Source organism: Calypte anna, chromosome 3 (assembly GCF_003957555.1).
Source record: "Calypte anna isolate BGI_N300 chromosome 3, bCalAnn1_v1.p, whole genome shotgun sequence".
Lineage (NCBI taxonomy): Eukaryota > Metazoa > Chordata > Aves > Apodiformes > Trochilidae > Calypte > Calypte anna.
The window spans coordinates 48874701-48892589 of record NC_044246.1 but is presented as its reverse complement, the minus strand read 5'-3'; the positions used below and the strand labels follow the sequence as shown (position 1 = coordinate 48892589).

Below are 17889 nucleotides of genomic sequence, written 5' to 3'. Positions count from 1 at the left end.
CTATGTAATATAAATCTATTTCTTTTTACAAATAAAGTTACTTAGTGGGACAGATTATATTCTAATATTTAAGTAAGATGTCTGAGTGAGATGGGCCTTTGTAGAGTTACAGGGCTTTAGCAAAATATAGGTTTCCTACATTTTCAACTTCAAAATTTATCAACTAAGAAAGCTGCCTGCTTCCTCTCTCTTAGGAAAAAGAAAATAAAGCACCATTCTCACCCCAGTGCCAAGAGGCATACAGAAATATTTATTACATTTGTTCAGTGGACCTCATGTCTTTTTGGAATGTAGTGCTGGTATGCCCAGCTCCAGGACCACCAGCTCTTCTGGTAGAACATCTCTGCTATGCTATCTCTCTTCTTGAATTATCTCATTCTTCTGCATGTATAAGAAAATTGATTAAAAAAAACTGAGAAAACTGTTTGTTTTTTTAATTAATCCATTTTAATATTTAAATCTCTGATATTTTTATGTGGAGCATTGTTCTGCCAGTTGAATGAAATGAAGCAACTGTAAAGCTTCTGTCCTCAGCTACAGCTTTTTCTGCAAATGAAGTGGTTGTTAGTGAGTCTCTTGGGAGGCCGTAATCAGTATTCGCTCCAGTAAATAAACTCACTTGTCAGGTATATGACAGAAAAGACAGGAATATTCACTAATAAAATAATGTTTCATGAGCCTATTTGGTCTGTTTTTAAACCCAGTCATTAAACTAATGTATAGGAAAGTTGCCAAAGCATGATAAAAAAACATCTTGGCCTCATTTGAAAATGCATACACTTCTAATGCAGAAATAGTTTTCATATCTAGCCTTTTAAAAAAAGCAGTGTGAGGAAGCATTATGGTGGAAAAGATACCTTTTGTATTTTCATAAGATAACCTAAACTTTTATTTTGTCAGTTGTTTATGCAAATGCCTATAAATGTGTAAAATCTTGTTGTGGGTTTGTTGGTTTTTTTTCTATTATAAAATTAAAAAGCTCACAATAGAATTTACCCTTCCATTGATTTGAAAAACTTTTTCTAAAAAAAAATTTAATTATTCAGCTTGCACTGCCATATATTGCAATTACTCTTCTAACATATTGGACAGTGATCCATCTGGAAGCAACATTTTTGAGGCAAATTTTAGTCTGTATTTCCTTTGATATCAGTCCAAAACCCTTCTGGTACTTTCCATCTTGTATTGGGCTTACTGCTTCTCCCTAGCATGGCGGCTAAGAATCTTGCAGCTGATCCTACTTGTCTTTTTTCTTTGAAAACAGTTTCAGTGTCCCTCAGTTTTTTTCATTAAACCATACCTGCTTTTTTTTTCAGAGAGAACCATTTTCCAAGTCCCTTCTCATTCTCAAACTCAGGAAACCATCAGTTTTCAGGGTTGTTTATCCTAGACCCATCCTAATAACATTAACCTGCCAAGGCCTAAAGGGTTTCTGATTAAAAAGAAATTTTTAGGTCATAGAGTACCATCTTTTAGCAATGAAGGCAGTCATATTCTGTAATCTTTTTACTGAATTTATCAAACACTGGTTTTTTTTCTCCTGTTATCCTTACTGCAGGGCTGTATCTAAATGGTACTGCTGAGACTGTCAGAAACTTCCTGATTTTGAGACTGTAGTCATGTTCTGTTTATGTTATTCTAGTGCCAACATGGTCCTCTGCCATAATTTTTCCAATGTTTGATGTTTATCCAACTGCTGTATTTTTGAAAACAATCTCTTTCTTCTGAGCCTTTTTTTCTCTAAGGTATAAAAGTTAAACCCTTTTGGTCTTTGGTTAATGTGATACAGTCTGCATTCCCTTAATTACCCTAATAGTCCTTCACTGCATCTGTTTCGGGTTTCATTCCAGTTTCTTGAGATACTTTGTAATAAACATACCAGATGATGTCACTGTGTGTTGCGAGCTACTGGTTTTGTGTACCTCCTGGAACAGCACCCAGGATATATTTTAGGATCAAACTTCATTCTTCCTGTCTGCAACTCACTCATGAATCACAGTCATTCTATTATTGAATAACACTGTGAGCTCTTGCTCCTTTTTGCTGGTTCCATGTATATTTCAGTATTACAGGCATAGTGCTAGAATAAGACCCTGGACGTGCCCCATCTATTTGTTTCCTCATCAAGAGCCCTCTGTTTCTTCAAAGATGATGAATTCATCTCTGGGGTTACAGTGCCTCCCAGCTTGCTGCCCACAGCAAATCTCATTAGTGTTCTCATCTTTTATGCCAGTGACTTCAGCAACAATATTAAATGTTACTATTCCAAAACTCATACTTAGAAATCTCACTGGTATCTTCCATACAGCAGAATTGTTTCTATCTATAAAGCTTGCTTAAAACTATATCCAGTATCGTGTTACAGTTCTTGTACAAATGCTACCATTCAAATAATTGACGTAGTATTTTCGAAATATTTTAAAAATTAATCAGGTTTACAACGCTGTCCTTAAAACAAAGATAGTTGGATATTTCTGAATTAATTTTTCTGGCCAAGAGGTGTTTCGCCCATTTTCTATTATACCATTAATTATTCTTTTCTTTTTTCTTTTTTTAATTTTTTAATTTTTTTTTCTAATCTTGCATACTGCTGAGATCCAGTTGACCAGCTTGTAGTGACCTGAAAAACTCCCTTTATTCCTTAAAAAATAATGGGTGCATTATTTTCAGTTCTCCATCTTATGGCATAATTTATTGATTGATTCTTTCAAATTATGTGTATCAGCAAGCAGTTTTGTCTCCTAGTTCATTTAGGGTTATGACAAGAAAATTTTCTCCATAGTTGCAATGTTTATGCTCTCTGAGTATTGCTTTCAGTTTCAGTGAAAATTTCAGTATGATCTGCATTGACTCTCTGCTTTTTAAAATTATTCATCTAAGGGATTTCTATTACACCAGACTAGTAAAGTCTGGAGATAACACCAAATGATTGTGTAATTTAGCTTCACCCTGTTTTCTCTTATCTCAGAAATGAGCTCAGGTCTGAGGTGCCATCCCTGCTAGAAGAGGGAACAGTGCAGATTCATTCATTTCGATATTAATTTGAACCCGGACCTTCACTAGAAGGCATCTGAAAGCTTCATTTGATTTTATTTGCCAAGACATTCTGTGACACTGTTGGAAAATTCTGTGTCCATGTATTGATTCAGGCAGCCATTGTACACACTGTTTCTAGATTGATAAGCAAGTCCAAGCTTTTAAAAACTAGACTTTGTAGGTCTGTAGGCTCAAATCAGTGAAATTATCTTCATTCCATAGTTGAAAAGGAATTCAGTACATAATGAAATCTTAATATAAGATTTGCATGCAAATAGGCCACTTGAGTTGCACTTTTTGGTTTTACTTTTGTCAACACTGAAGTAATTGTGCAACTAAGAAAAATCTTTCCTGCTTTCGATTTCCTCTGCAGGTTATGGAGTCTTGCTGACCATGCCTTGATAGCTCGCTGCAACATGGAAGAAGCAGTGAGGAGTGTGTCGTTCAGTCCTGATGGATCCCAGTTAGCACTGGGAATGAAGGATGGCTCCTTCATTGTTCTTCGAGTACGGTGAGAAAATCTTATATTAATTTCTCATGTTACTATGTTTTTTTCCCCTGAGTAACTTCTGAAATTATATAGATATTTTGTGAAGAGAAACGTGCATAACAGAGGTGACATGGTCTTGAGAGGGATCTCCTTGATCATTTGATTTCCTGCCCTATACAAGAATGAATATTTTGCAAAACAATCAATGTCTGAAGGATGTTTTTAAGCATTTGCAAGATACATATGTGAATTCTGCTTTTCATATTAGATGACAAGCCTTTTTTTCATGAATGCATTGTATGCAGTAGGCATTTTCTCTGTGGAATACTCTTATGGAAGGCACACAAATGCAGATGCAACACAAAATTGACCATAGAGTGAAACAACCAAACAAAATGCTGTGATTTCAAGGAACATAAACTATTTTAATTGATACTTGGGAGATTTTCTTGCTTCCTTAACATTACTCTACATGTTTGCTATGCATATATTTAAAATACTTTGAACTCCTATCTGGTAGGGGAGGGAAGACCCTGTATTGTTCTGCTTTAATGACTGAAACTTCACAAAACTCAACTGGTCTGTTCATATTCATTTAAAATCTGTTTCAAAGACTAGTATTTTTCTAAAGAAGTTAATCTTCTTTGTCTCACAGTAATCTTCTCTTTGCTAATTTGTCTGATACCTCCCATTATTCATGATTCAACTGGTGCAGAGTGATAATGACAAAACCAGCATTATTCCTGGAAGACTGGCAAACACCCTTGTGTAAGGCCCTGAGTGCAGTTACTTCTCTGTCTGTTCAGGCTAACAAAGCTGCAGCTTGTGATCCAGGAAATGTGAATAATGGCAATATGTTTTGCTGGAATTTTTTTGAATCACATACTCAGCAACATTAATCTTTGTTCTCCTTTTTCTTGGCCATTGATCTAGATTGATGGAATAATCCAGAGAATGAGCTGGTCTTCTCTGTAGCAATATCTACTACAGTGGAAGAGTTATGGTACCAGTTTTTAGTAATATGGCAGAGCTATGAACACTTTTTTTCCTCAAAACAGTTTTTTAAGGCAAAAATGTTTATGAATAAATAAGAATTTTCCTAGCAAATTTTCTACTGTTAATAGCATTTTGGAGTGTGACCATTCTAAAAGAAATTTCTAACAAAATTGTTCTGCTTGGTTTTTTAAGTGATGGATCTTCTGTAATATTAACCGTTCCATTCATGTGAGCATCTCCAGGAATCTCTGTCCCTCAGGTTGTCTTTCAGGACTCTGCCTTTAGTAGTACCTATGTATCAGCATTTTAAAGATATATCACCAAAATTTATTAGTTTTTAAATAAATATGAGACTTTTTGTTAATATGGTAGTACTAGCAGTAATTCATTGAAGCAGAAATCCGGAAAAATATTTTAAAAACTTAGTTGTAGAAGTATGGCACCTGCACAAGACTCTTCCTCACAAGGCCAAATGTATGATCTGGTGTGGATTATCTTTATAAATACCAAATCAATGGCTCTAAGAGTGGGTTCATTGTCTGCATTTGCTATCACTGAAGTTTTTGGTTCCTTGGTTGCATAGGAAAGGGATTGATATCATGGTGTAGCTAGGATAGGGAAGAATTAAATTTTTTTTTTAAAGACTGCATAGCTGTCTTGATTTTTTTCCAAAGGCACATGCAAGCTATTCTCACTTGTGTGTTTGGCATGTAGGATTAATCATATGTAGTTTTACCAGTCTAATTGTCAGCCTCTAATCTAAACTGTTTATCTGTTTCCCAAAAATAGTAAATATGGAGCAAAGGGTATCTTCCTCCATTTTAATGTGAGGAACACGCTAATTGTTCTTGAGATGAAAGTAATTTTCTGTAGTTGTTGGTTTTTTTTCTAATAGTCTGATCTGGTTTAGACTGGAAAGCTAACTATTTTACAGCCAAAATTAGGTGAACGGAATGAAAAGTATCATTGACAGGTAAAGGTCTTTCTAATTTTGCTTTAAAAGTATGCTTATCCTGGTGTTCAGTTCTGTGCTTCCCACTACAAGAAAGACATTGAGTTGTTAGAATGAGTTCAGAGAAAGGCAACCAACCTGGTGAAGGGTCTGGAGAACAAGCCTTGTGAAGAGAGGCTGAGGGAACTGGGCAGAAAAGGAGCAGAAAAGGCTGAGACAAGACCTTATTGCTTTCTACAGTTACCTGAAAGGAGGTTGTAGAGAGATGGGGGTTGACCTCTTCTCTCAAGTAAGTAACAAGAGGACTAAAGGAAGTAGACATAACTTGCACCAGGGGAGGTTTAGACTAGATATCCTTTTTACAGAAGGAGTAGTCGGGCTGCCCAGGGAGGTGGTGGAGGTATTTAAAAAACCATGTAGATGAGGCACTTCAGGACATGCTATAGTGGGTGGTGATTTTTTTTTCTTTCTAACTTGACGGTTGGACATGGTGATCTTAGAGATCTTTTCCAACTGTGACAGTTCTGTAATTCTGTGATTTTTGCCTTAAATGTTTGCTGATTTCATGTTCACAACTTTACAGTTCACATTTTCTATATTTGTTCTTGCAGGGACATGACAGAGGTAGTTCATATTAAAGACCGAAAAGAAGTAATCCATGAAATGAAGTTTTCACCAGATGGCTCTTACCTTGCTGTGGGTTCTAACGATGGCCCGGTGGATATCTATGCAGTTGCTCAGAGATACAAAAAGATAGGAGAATGCAACAGATCTGCTAGTTTTATAACTCACATTGACTGGTCTGTGGATAGTAAGTTCTTGCAAACAAATGATGGTGCAGGAGAGAGACTGTTCTACAAGATGCCATGTAAGTTTACAAGTGGCTTATGTTATGAACAAGTAAAAAACTTCAGTGGTGATGTGAAGAGAACACCAAAAATAATATGTGAACATTACATTTGCCAGCAGAGTTTCTTGACTCAAACTTATACGAATACCTAGCATTTTTTTAACATTTATATGGTTGTAGCACATTAATGTGCAGCTGCATTAGAACTTGTAAGAACTGTGAAGGCGTCAAATACCACAAGTATGGGATTATGCTATTTTAAAATAAAATTGTGAATATTTATAATTTATTGAGGTTAAAAGACTAATCCCATGAACAATACACAGATAAATGTGATGAAAAGAAATAGAGTTTACTAAAAAACAAATGATTAAACAGATTACTCACTTGCATCTTTTCAGCTGGGAAGCATCTATCTAGCAAAGATGATATAAAAGGAATTCACTGGGCCTCATGGACATGTGTGATAGGATCTGAAGTGAATGGAATTTGGCCAAAATATACTAACATTACAGATGTCAACTCTGTGGATGGAAATTACAACAGCTCAGTGCTAGTGACCGGAGATGATTTTGGGTTGGTTAAATTATTCAGATTTCCATGTCTAAAGAAAGGTAAGATAATATTTCTTATTTCTGAAAAATGCAATATTTACTTTGATACCATATCAGTCTATCTTCTAATGGTGGCTTTTGATTCTTGTGTATAACTCAGATTAGTGTGTGCACAATTCGTATTAGTATTAATGGACATAAAGATGAGACTTTAATCCTCTGTATCTGGCAGTTTCCTGCAAATGTATATGTATTTGGTTTTAGAACTGTTGAGAATGTATAGTCCAACGTGCTTATTCTGACATTACATTTTCAAAAACTAATTCAGCAAGATTTTACATCATATAAAAAATTATTAGCAACTAACGCAGTAGTGTAATTCATCCAAATTTATGCCAGTAACAATTGCAGAAGAATCATTATTGTTTCACTGTCTGCTAGCATGTGTCAGTGTAGCTCTGTGTGAGCTATTTGCTTCATATTTAGCTTATCACAGATTGTTTCCTCAGTTTTTTCACTGTACTGCACAGAAGGCCAACAAAGCCTAAATACAACATTTTGGTGATATTAAGTGTTTAATTTGATATCACAGAATTGCTGATAGTGACTTCTGAATTTCTGCAGCTAGTATGATAAACAATGTATGTAATTCACATCAGCAATGGCCATAAAGGTAAAAACTGAACCGTGTGTGTGTCTGGCACTTCCTGCCAAGACTTAGATGCTTTTTGGAAAATGGAAGCAAATCTATTGTTCATACTATTTTATGCCATTTCTTTTTAGTTACTATTAGTATCAGGATGTAAAGAGGCATTTAATTATTTCCTTTTGTCATTTCTCATAAATGTGCTTAAACTGTGTTTCCAATAATAGCCTAACTTTATTAATTACAATGTTAATTTTCTTTTCTTATTACACACTATTCTGTTTTTGGGTTTTAGGAGCTAAATTTAGGAGATATGTTGGCCACTCAGCACATGTAACCAATGTCCGTTGGTCCCATGATTTTCAATGGGTTTTAAGTACAGGAGGTGCTGATCACTCTGTTTTTCAGTGGCGTTTTATGCCAGAAGGGATAACAAATGGCATCCATGAAACATCTCCACAAGGTAAAAATAATCTCTTCTTAATTATTTACTAAAAGAAAATGTCAGAGAATGCAATACTGTTGAAAAAGCTTTTATTGAATTGACGTAAATTAGTTCTATTATAATTCCGTGGAATTACATACACTCAGTTGCTTTTCATGAACAACCATTTGTTTCAGGCAAGGTATGCTAAAGCCTCTTCTGCAATTTATGCTTAGCAATACATGAGAAGTATTTTTCAAGGTGTGTGGAAAAAGGAAGATTAGATTTTCAAAATCATCCGTGCAACTTGCATTCAGAAGTCTGACTACACATGTTGAATTCTTTCACTTTCTTTAGAGTGCAAATTCACATACATATGTGATAGTTGTACTATAGAATTTTTTCCTTTCTTATATCCATGATACTCAAATTACTCTATGAAAGCCGTACAAACAACAGCTGAAAATGGGATGCTATTCAGTGAAAGGGCAGATATGCCATAGCTGCACAGTTTGGTAAAATGTCTATGTTAAAGCAAATCTTTTTAAAAACAGTGACCACACTGAAAGTTTTTACTCACCATTTCTCTATGTTATCACTCCAAAGCTTGTTAAGAAAATAGTATTCTCTTAGATGATGGACATATACTGGTAACTACTCTGTTATTATCTTTCCCTCTGCCACCTTTCTGCCCCAGGCATTGAAACAGGCGAAACAAGAACAAAAGCTGACACATTCAGTCAGCCCACATGATTTTTACAAGCTGCTTAAGCTTCCAAAATTTTTATATACTGTTTTGCACGTAGTCTAAATTATATAAAACTGTCCCATGCTATTTTCTTGTGATTAGATGTGTTATATACTGACTTTATATTTTTCTTTTTAATGTAGAGGGTGGTGTTGATTCCTACAGTGAAGAATCTGATTCAGATTTATCTGATGTGCCAGAGTTAGATTCTGACATTGAGCAGGAAGCTCAAATCAACTATGATCGCCAGGTGAGTAAACATTAACACACTGTACCAATTGCCTGACCATCTATCATGAATAAATAAGCAAAAGAAACTTGGAGCTAATTCATCAAACTACTCTACGAATATAATTTTGACAGTTTGTAGCTGATTACACAACTAATATACTGCGTGTTCAAAGCAGAATACTCTTAATGAGTATGAAAACTGCATAATGCATTATTTGTGACAGATTCTTTTTTATTGCCAAGGACAACAATGTTCAAGAATTAAAATTGCATTAAAATTAAAATTTTAACAATTAAAATTGTTAAAATGAGAACCAAGTAAAATTGGTCTCTAATAATCACTTGATACGCTTACTTTTTTTTCTGTTTTCAGTCCAGCTATGTTCCAAGATAAGATATATTCTTTCCATGCAGAACCAAACCAATAAGTATTCTGTACTGCATTGATTCCTTTCTGACATAGTAGTATGGCATTCCACGCTAACCTGATCTTTCAGTGTGGTATCTGCTTCATCATCATGGGCTTGCCTGGTGACCAGGACTGTTGCCCAAAGTTGCAAACCATCATCAAACTTGTGCTCATGTCACTCAGGCACTGTGGGACTGCAGTCCCCTCTGTGAGGGCACTTTCTTGACTGGTCTTACCATGCTTAACTCTTGGCTCCTCTGCTTTCACAAAGCAATTTTGACTTGCTGCTCCTTGATGTGAGATTTCACTCTACCTGCATCATAACGATTTGCACCCACACTACTATATTAGAAAACCTTATTCAAGAGAGAAAGTCACATTAAGTTTAGCAAATGCCATGGTAAAAGATAGTGTTGCTTGTTTTATGATTACACCTTCCTGCAGGACTTGATTTAGTATATGAGATATTTAGTTCTTACTAAACAGGAAACTGTTCAGTCTTTTTCACTCATAAGGCCATGCCACCTTTATTGCACATTGCTTCAACATGTCTCTGAAGACAGAATTATTTTCCTTGTGGTTCCTTCCATTCCATTCATGATACCAAGTGCTTTGCAAACACTGATCTTTATAACATTCTGTGGTGTTCAAGTTTGATCAATCATCCTTGTTCTGAAGGAAGGTAAACATTGACATCAAATTCTTCTGTCTGTCTTCTGACTTTCACTCCTATTTAAAATCACCTAGAACCTGATTTTCAGGAGTTGTCAGTGTGGATGGACTCTTACTTGTCACCTTGTCATGTCACTTTGTCAGCTGAAAGGTTAGAAGCCTGGTTCAAGTTGGTTTGAGTGATCTAATGGTTGTCATTATCTCTAGAACGTGGAAGGGTCACCTCTAATGTTGAGGGTAGTTACAACAGAACAGCCAAGGACTGTTCTTTGTCTTTTCCCCTCGCTTTCTAGATTCTGTAATAAATTACATAGACCTTTCTGACAGTGGCTTATTTTACCTCTTCATTACAGAGATCAGCTTTGTTTGCCAATAAACAGAGGTTTTGTCAGACTTTCTCCCTCTCCCCTCATTTACTCCAATTCTCACTGGAGTGCTTGTTCCATCCTCCTTCTCTCTTCCTTTTCCTGATTTTCCATCTGTAATCAAATCAACAACATCCTCCTCCACACTGTCTATGTGACAAAAAGGACATTTGAGTTTAAAAGTAAAAGTGAAAAAATAGTTGTAGACAGCAGGTTAACGCATGAAAAAGCTAGAAGCAACTGTAAATAAAATCTCATACAGGAAGTGTGAGACAACTTTGAGATGCAGTCTGCATTTTATTAAATTAATTTACAAGAGCACATGGAAACAAAAGCATTAATCTTATTTTGAGAATTGAGTTTATTTTTTGTTTGCTTTCTTCTTCAATTTAATGGATAAATCAGGATAGAGGATACTAGATTTTGGGATGCATTAGAAAATGATGATCCCATACTCTGTTCCACTGGTAGCATTCACTGATGAGCAAGAGTAAATGGATGAGAACACTCAGGATAAATTACATTACATACAAGTGACTGACACAAGATGTTAAGACTTTGCCTACCATTTCAGAAAGTCAGGTTGTTATATGAACACCTTTCTTGTAAAAATCCAGTATTCCGTCTTTGTAGTCAGGTAGATATCTGTGGGATATTGTAATTTCATTGTCATTTTTTTCACAAAATCCAGGGAGTATAAGCACAGGAAACAGTCAATAAAGCTGTATTTCAAGACTTTTTTCAGTGCCAGCTTTGAAGACACTTCAAAAATCTTCTGCAGCTCCACTGAGTTTCAACATTTCTGAAGTATTTAAATGCACAGTATTTTGTGTCTTTAGTGTATTTGTAGAACTGCAATCAATTACATGCTATTGGTTACTGTATATTTCACCATAATTCATAGATAGAATTAATTTGTTATATTCAGCTTTGCCTATGTACATTGAACCATCTACAAATTTAAAAGATACTTAAGAGATTTCCAGTCAATATTTAAATTCCTTTTCACTAAGTGACACTGGAGTCTTCTAGAAAAAATACACTGTGTGAAAAAATACACTGTTGATGCTACTGCAGGCTAATGATCTGGGACACTCACATGTCAGGGGACTTCATTGTCTGGAAAACATTTATTATTATCTGAAGATCTGTAGGGAGCAATAGTGACTTCTGTGTTGTAATTACTGAACATCCCATTAACATGTATCAAATATAACATTTAAAAGAAAGTCACTTTGTATTCATACATACAAATATTTAGAAAACTGGAGATGTGCAATTAACTTTAACAATTATTCCTCAGGTTTACAAAGAAGACCTACCTCAGCTGAAACAGCAAAGTAAAGAGAAAAACCATTCTGTGCCCTTCCTTAAAAGAGAGCGAGCACCTGAGGACAGTTTAAAGTTGCAGTTTATACATGGGTACAGTGATATTAGATAATACTTTTTTTTTTCTGATTGTTAAAGTATCCTAGCAATGCAGCTGACTTTATATCAGAGCATTTAGCAAAGTTCTGTTCAGTGTTTATCCACAATTAATTTGTTTGTTGTTATTACTGTGGGTAATTTCTAAAATTTTTTTTTAGGTTCTATTTGTTAAGGAACAGGAGAAGGTTATAATACTGTAGCTTTATAATAAATATTATATCAGTGTTGCATTATATGAAACTACATTTTAAACTGGCTGCTCACTGCACCTTATGATTCTTGGAGCGAAGATTTTCTTTTTAAGCTGACTGTGATAGCTTTAGTTTCTTAAAATGCCTGATAGAGTTCTGCTTGAATCCACTTTCCTGTAAAACTTAACTGCATACGATTTTATGTATGTCATATACTCTTTTTATGAAATCAGTACTAATTTAGGATTTAGGTGCAAAGTAAACCATGAGACAATTCTTGAATTCCTGCTCTTGGTAGGAATAGTCTCTCCCTCCCAGTGTGCTGTGATTTATTATTTTTTTTCCTTAGCTAAAGTTGATGTGGCAGCTTTACTCTTTTCAAGCACAAATAATTTGCACAAGTTGTTACAGAAAGTACCAGAATGGTTTTGAAACAGAATATAACCCTTTTTTGTACTAATTTCAGTTATAGAGGCTATGACTGTCGAAATAATTTGTTTTACACACAAACTGGAGAGGTGGTGTATCACATTGCCGCTGTAGCTGTTGTTTATAACAGGCAGCAACACACTCAACGACTGTATCTTGGCCATGATGATGACATCCTCAGCCTAAGCATTCACCCAGTGAAAGACTATGTTGCAACTGGACAGGTGGGTATTTAGAAGAGATGATCTCAACAAAACTTGGAAATAAATTCCCTTTACAATATATAATTAGGAAAAATATGGTTCTCTTTGTCCTGCAGTATACTTTTCCCCCTACATATATGTAAGCTGTGTACTGTTTCCTATATCCCTGCCAAACTCCTGGGCAGTGCTGGACTGGACACTATTGAGGTGATTGTTAAATCATTCCTATATAACAGAGAATCTGTCAATCTTGCAAAAAGTCTTACATTCACTTTGAACCTTAGCTTTCATCTATAAAGTGCAGGAGCTGTATTTTATCTACATCCCAGGAGACTTTGGGGTTTAAAAAATCTCTGTTTTTTTTGCTGCAGTAGCATTCAAAAGCCTTACTCAGATAAAGGATATTTTATATCGAGCATTCTACTGATATCTGGTACAGAATATGATATATTCAGTATATTCATATATATTTATACATAGTGATAAAACATATTAATATTATACTGTTTTGGAGACTATATACTGATATTTCTCAAAAATATCAAATCTTGAAAAATATAAAGTAGGGCAAGTGGAAAAGTAGTTACTTCTGCAGTGTTTTGAAGATATGATAGTGCTATTTACTGAATCTATGGGTGTGCTTTGTGTACTTTTTTTTGCTTCTGTGAGTGGATATTCCAGTTAACCCTCTGCTTTAGGTTGGTAGAGATGCTGCTATCCATGTTTGGGACACACAGACACTGAAGTGTTTGTCATTGCTCAAAGGCCAGCATCAAAGAGGAGTTTGTGCACTGGATTTTTCAGGTAAGCCATGACCTACCTTTATCTAAATGACTAATTAAAAAGCAGTCCTTATGGTGAAATCCTAATTTGAATAGCCATCTGATTTGACAATCAACACAAATTTTACTTAAAAGTCTTCTGACAGTTTTGATAAAACTGTAGTGAAGTCAGTTATAGGCCTATTTTCAATCAATCAATAACTGATTTTTGTGATGTCTAATGCATAATACCAAGTGCGTAGCTGGGAACTCTAATGGTCTACACAGTGGTATAATTAAAAGCAATATGGTGATTTTAAGTGTATAAATGAGATGGAAATGTGATCTGTAGGTTCATATGATTCTTCAAATTTGCTCATAATTCCCACATTTTGCAGTGAGTTTACAGAAGAAGCTAATGTGACAAACAGCTGTCCGCTGTTTCTCTTACTTGTCTTTCTGAGATGGGTGACCTAAATTGTCTCAGTTTTTTAAAGAGTAATTCTCGTATTCAGCATCAGAAAGCATTATCCAAATGGCAGTGACTGACTTTTGCATCTTTATAAAAGGGCTTAAAAATTCATTCTCTTTTTCTATTAAAAAAAAATATCTGAACTATCCATTCCTTAATCTGATTTTTTCAACAAAGCTTTATTTCATATTCTCTCCTCTAGAAATATGGTAACAATTCATTAGAACATTGATCACATTTATGAGACAGGATTATATGAAAGAAGTTTTACTTCCACAAAGATAAGTCTGTGGAACTGAGTCATGTTCCATTGTCAGAAGAGGAGTCTTGGTATTTATCTAAGAGCTGGAATTCAAACTTGCTGGTCCATAGCATGCAACCTGGCTCTGGAAGCAGATTTGTTACCAGAAGAAGGGAAAATGGATAAGGATGATTTCATTGGCATAGCATGAACAGTTGTTAAAAAACCCTCTGATTAAGATCCCTAGTGAAACAAGTGTTCATATATTTAGGAAATAACTTTGTGGTTTACATTTTTAACAAAAAAATAGGTTCCTCTACAGTAGTACAGAATCCATCTACTTCTACAAACTATTAAAATCTTATTTTAATAATTCTTATTAAAGAATAAGCTGTCCACATATTCTGTGGACATAAACCTGTACAAGAATAGTAAAGCTCTTTTAAAAAGTAGTGACCACTGGCATCACCTTAGGACTTGGTCCTGAGAATGCCAATACCACGTTCCTAACTGCTAAGGTACTTGGCAGGGAGAGGAGCAGATAGTAGTGCAGATACACACCTCATTACAGGTTCAAAGTATTGCTTTGGTCTTATGTAGGGGGAGTTTTGTTGTGTTAGAAATAGAGATTTCTAAATTAGGTTCAGGTAACACTAGTTGAAGCTTAAAGAAGGAAACCCAAAACTCCCAATCTTTTTTGATCTAACAGCTGACTCTGGTCTTTCTGCACTCTCTAAAACATCTGCTATTGGCCACTCCTGAAAACAGTGTAGAGAGCTGGGTGACTTTAGTAGGACCTTTCTGAGATTGTTACATTTCAATTATAATTTCATTCATGAAATGTTTGGTTGTGCCCTCTGGTGGCACTAATTTAACATCTATGATTTTGAATACTAATTGGAGTGTATATACCGTATTAGTACATAAAGTTTCCTGTTTCAAATTAATACAATTTAAATTGTATTCTTATGAACAAACCTTAGGTAATTCTGTTCCTCTTACATAATTAACCCTAAAAATAGAGTTACCTAGAGTTACCCCTAAAAATAATTATTGTCATGAAAATACACAAATATACCCTTTCTTAAATAATACATTACATATGTATATTTTCCTTTCATGTCAGCCGTGTTCATGACATTTTATCTCACTAAAACTATTGTGGAAAGGTTATTGCTGTCTCCTCTGCTTTCCTTGCTTAATAACTTTTTGTGTCTCTCTATGTTTTTTTTCTTTTTAACAAACCAAGTGTTGTTTTCTGTCCTGTTTGACAACTTCCTTCCTTCCTGTCTACTTACACACCTTCCATCTAGGCCCGTTTCATTCAACTGTGAACTATTTTCCTCTTTTTGTATTTCCCCTCCTTCTTGACTTGCTCCTCACAGAACTCACAAACGCAGTCTAGACATGAGGACCTAATCATCCTTGTGAACTTCGTACTAATTTATTGGAGTAATTTATATCAGTGGAACTTGTGCTGTTCTTGAAGTCACGTTTGCTTAAGCACAGTCCTTAATATATGTTAACTTCCACAAAAGTAACATTCTCAAATCGTTCCTTTTGTTCACTCTTTTGGCCATCTACTCAGTTTTCTACTTTGTCCAGCTTTAAATTTTTTTCCATAAAAAAAACATCTCCTGTGGCAACCTATATAGTTCAATTGTCTCATGATATGCTTCAACAGTTATGGCTTAGGCTTTTAATTTTTGAAAAATTTTATAACAGTAGTTTGTCTCTACAAGGTTGATAACAGTGGTCTTGTTTATTGTTATTTTATACATGGCTCAAGGATGCCTAGGTACTCCTGAATTATGTATGATCCTTGCTGTTCTTGTATGTATGTTCTTGCTGTTCTTTCTCTCATTTTAAGTACTGTTGTGTCTTTCCTGCAGCATGGGAGACATGCTGCACCACAGCAGACAGTGGTTAATTTTAGCCTCATAGTTTTCTATCGTATCTGTAGTTTCATTATATTGCCTATTAAAATTACCCATTTCATTATACACTAGTAATTCTTGTCACCATTTCAAGGAAAAGAAGATGCATCATCTAATTAGCAATATTACAAATAAAATGTAATATGATTTAGAGTACTTGGAGTTTATGAAAAGTTTCCTACCTGTATTCCTTGTATTTACACACAGAAATGTTTCGTGTTTGCCTTGGGGAAAGATCAGTGGTTTGATAAGGAAAAAAAAAAAAGAAAACTAAATTAAACTGGATATACAAACATCATAGAATAAAGTTAAAAGAATGCCTTTTCTAAAAAAGAATAGCTTGTGTTGTAATCATCCAGTTAAAAATTAAACAGAAAAATCTTGTGAACTGTATCACAACCTGTTCTGTCTGTGATAAGGGTCATGATATATTTAAAGTCACCTTAGTTAAGAAGAGGAAGGATGGGTCATGGATTAATAGAGTGCTCTGTGAAAGCTGTGGATTCCAGTTTGATGTGTCATCACTCAATAGGTATTCATTTTGGTGCTAAGTATTGCACTACAGATCTCCCAGCAGGTACAGACTTCAGTCATCTTAAGAAGCTGGCAGGTTGATTGTCTTTCTCAGTTCATTTGTGTAATTCTGTGTAATTAATGTGTAATTTGTGTAATTCTGTGTGTACTCTATTTTAGGAACTGAAGGCCATCAGTGTATCTGAACCCTGTTTTCTCAGAATATCCATTCCTTTTTTCACTTCATTTATAATACATAACTTGAAATGCAGTTTACAATGTATTTGTTATGTTCATTGCCTGTTAACGTTTCCAGCTAAAACCTTAGCACTTTTAACATTAAGTATTGTTTCTGTACAGCTGATGGGAAATGTTTGGCATCTGTTGGGCTGGATGATAATCATGCCATTGTGTTTTGGGATTGGAAAAAAGGAGAAAAGCTAGCAACAACCAGGTAAGAATGCATCTCGGTATAAATATCTCCTGTGAATACATTTTCCTGAGTAGTATCATCCACATGAATTACTTTGTTTACCTGAACAAACAGAACACCTTGCTGAAAACAGAGTAGTGTTTCAGAGCAATATATCCAGATAAAAAACCTTGAAATCTACAGGTTAGCGTTTGGAAATCCTGTGGACTATTTCTGTCAAGAGTTCCCTAGCCTTTTTGTCAGAACAGCTATATTGATATTAAAATTTATTAAATGAGTTTCAGGTGAAGTTAATGTTTACTCCCAATTTTATGCCCTGATTCAGGGCAGAAGTCATTAGGGATGCCATATTGTCCTTTACGTATTATATTACATGTTGGGTTCCATCAGTGTACATAACCATATCACATTTCTAAGAAGAAAAATGTGTTCCCTCTAATATAAATAGATTTTTCAAGGTCTACTGATCTTGCCTTCCGAGTCAGCTTTTTTTTTTTTTTGCTCATTGCATTAACCATCTGAAAGCTTAGCTAATAAATTGACAGTGAAGCTTTCACAATTGTGTGAAAGCACAAATGTTGGGAAGAGGATTGGATTACATTTCATGTATTTGCTTTGTTTTGTTCTAATAAATTGAATTGCAACATTTTCTTTATTAAAACTGGTTGTGCATGTTAGAAGAATCAAACTGTTTGACAGCCTGGTTTCTATCTTACCCTGGGAAAATCAAATATGCCTCTGAGGTCATGATACCAGAGCTGTGTAGAATTTATGTAAGCATGGACATGTATACCAGAGAGGCAAGGATTAATTTTATATGCTGTCTGCAACCATGTAACACCTAGCATTGGTCAGTAGAAATTATTAGTATAACTTGAAAAAAAGAGCCTGGGAAAGATAATTTCCTT

At 35.0% G+C, this 17889-nt stretch overlaps 1 protein-coding gene across 2 annotated transcripts in view; it reads left to right on the top strand.

The window, feature by feature from the left end:
• Positions 1-17889, top strand: part of EML6 (EMAP like 6) — a 108661-nt gene that overhangs the window by 50803 nt on the left and 39969 nt on the right. For both annotated transcript variants that reach the window (XM_030447645.1, XM_030447643.1), the window contains exons 8-16: positions 3410-3547; positions 6086-6342; positions 6726-6938; positions 7820-7987; positions 8840-8946; positions 11677-11795; positions 12459-12645; positions 13323-13428; positions 16909-17002. In XM_030447645.1, the coding sequence (XP_030303505.1) occupies positions 3410-3547; positions 6086-6342; positions 6726-6938; positions 7820-7987; positions 8840-8946; positions 11677-11795; positions 12459-12645; positions 13323-13428; positions 16909-17002 (1389 nt within the window). The remainder of the gene's footprint in view (positions 1-3409; positions 3548-6085; positions 6343-6725; positions 6939-7819; positions 7988-8839; positions 8947-11676; positions 11796-12458; positions 12646-13322; positions 13429-16908; positions 17003-17889) is intronic.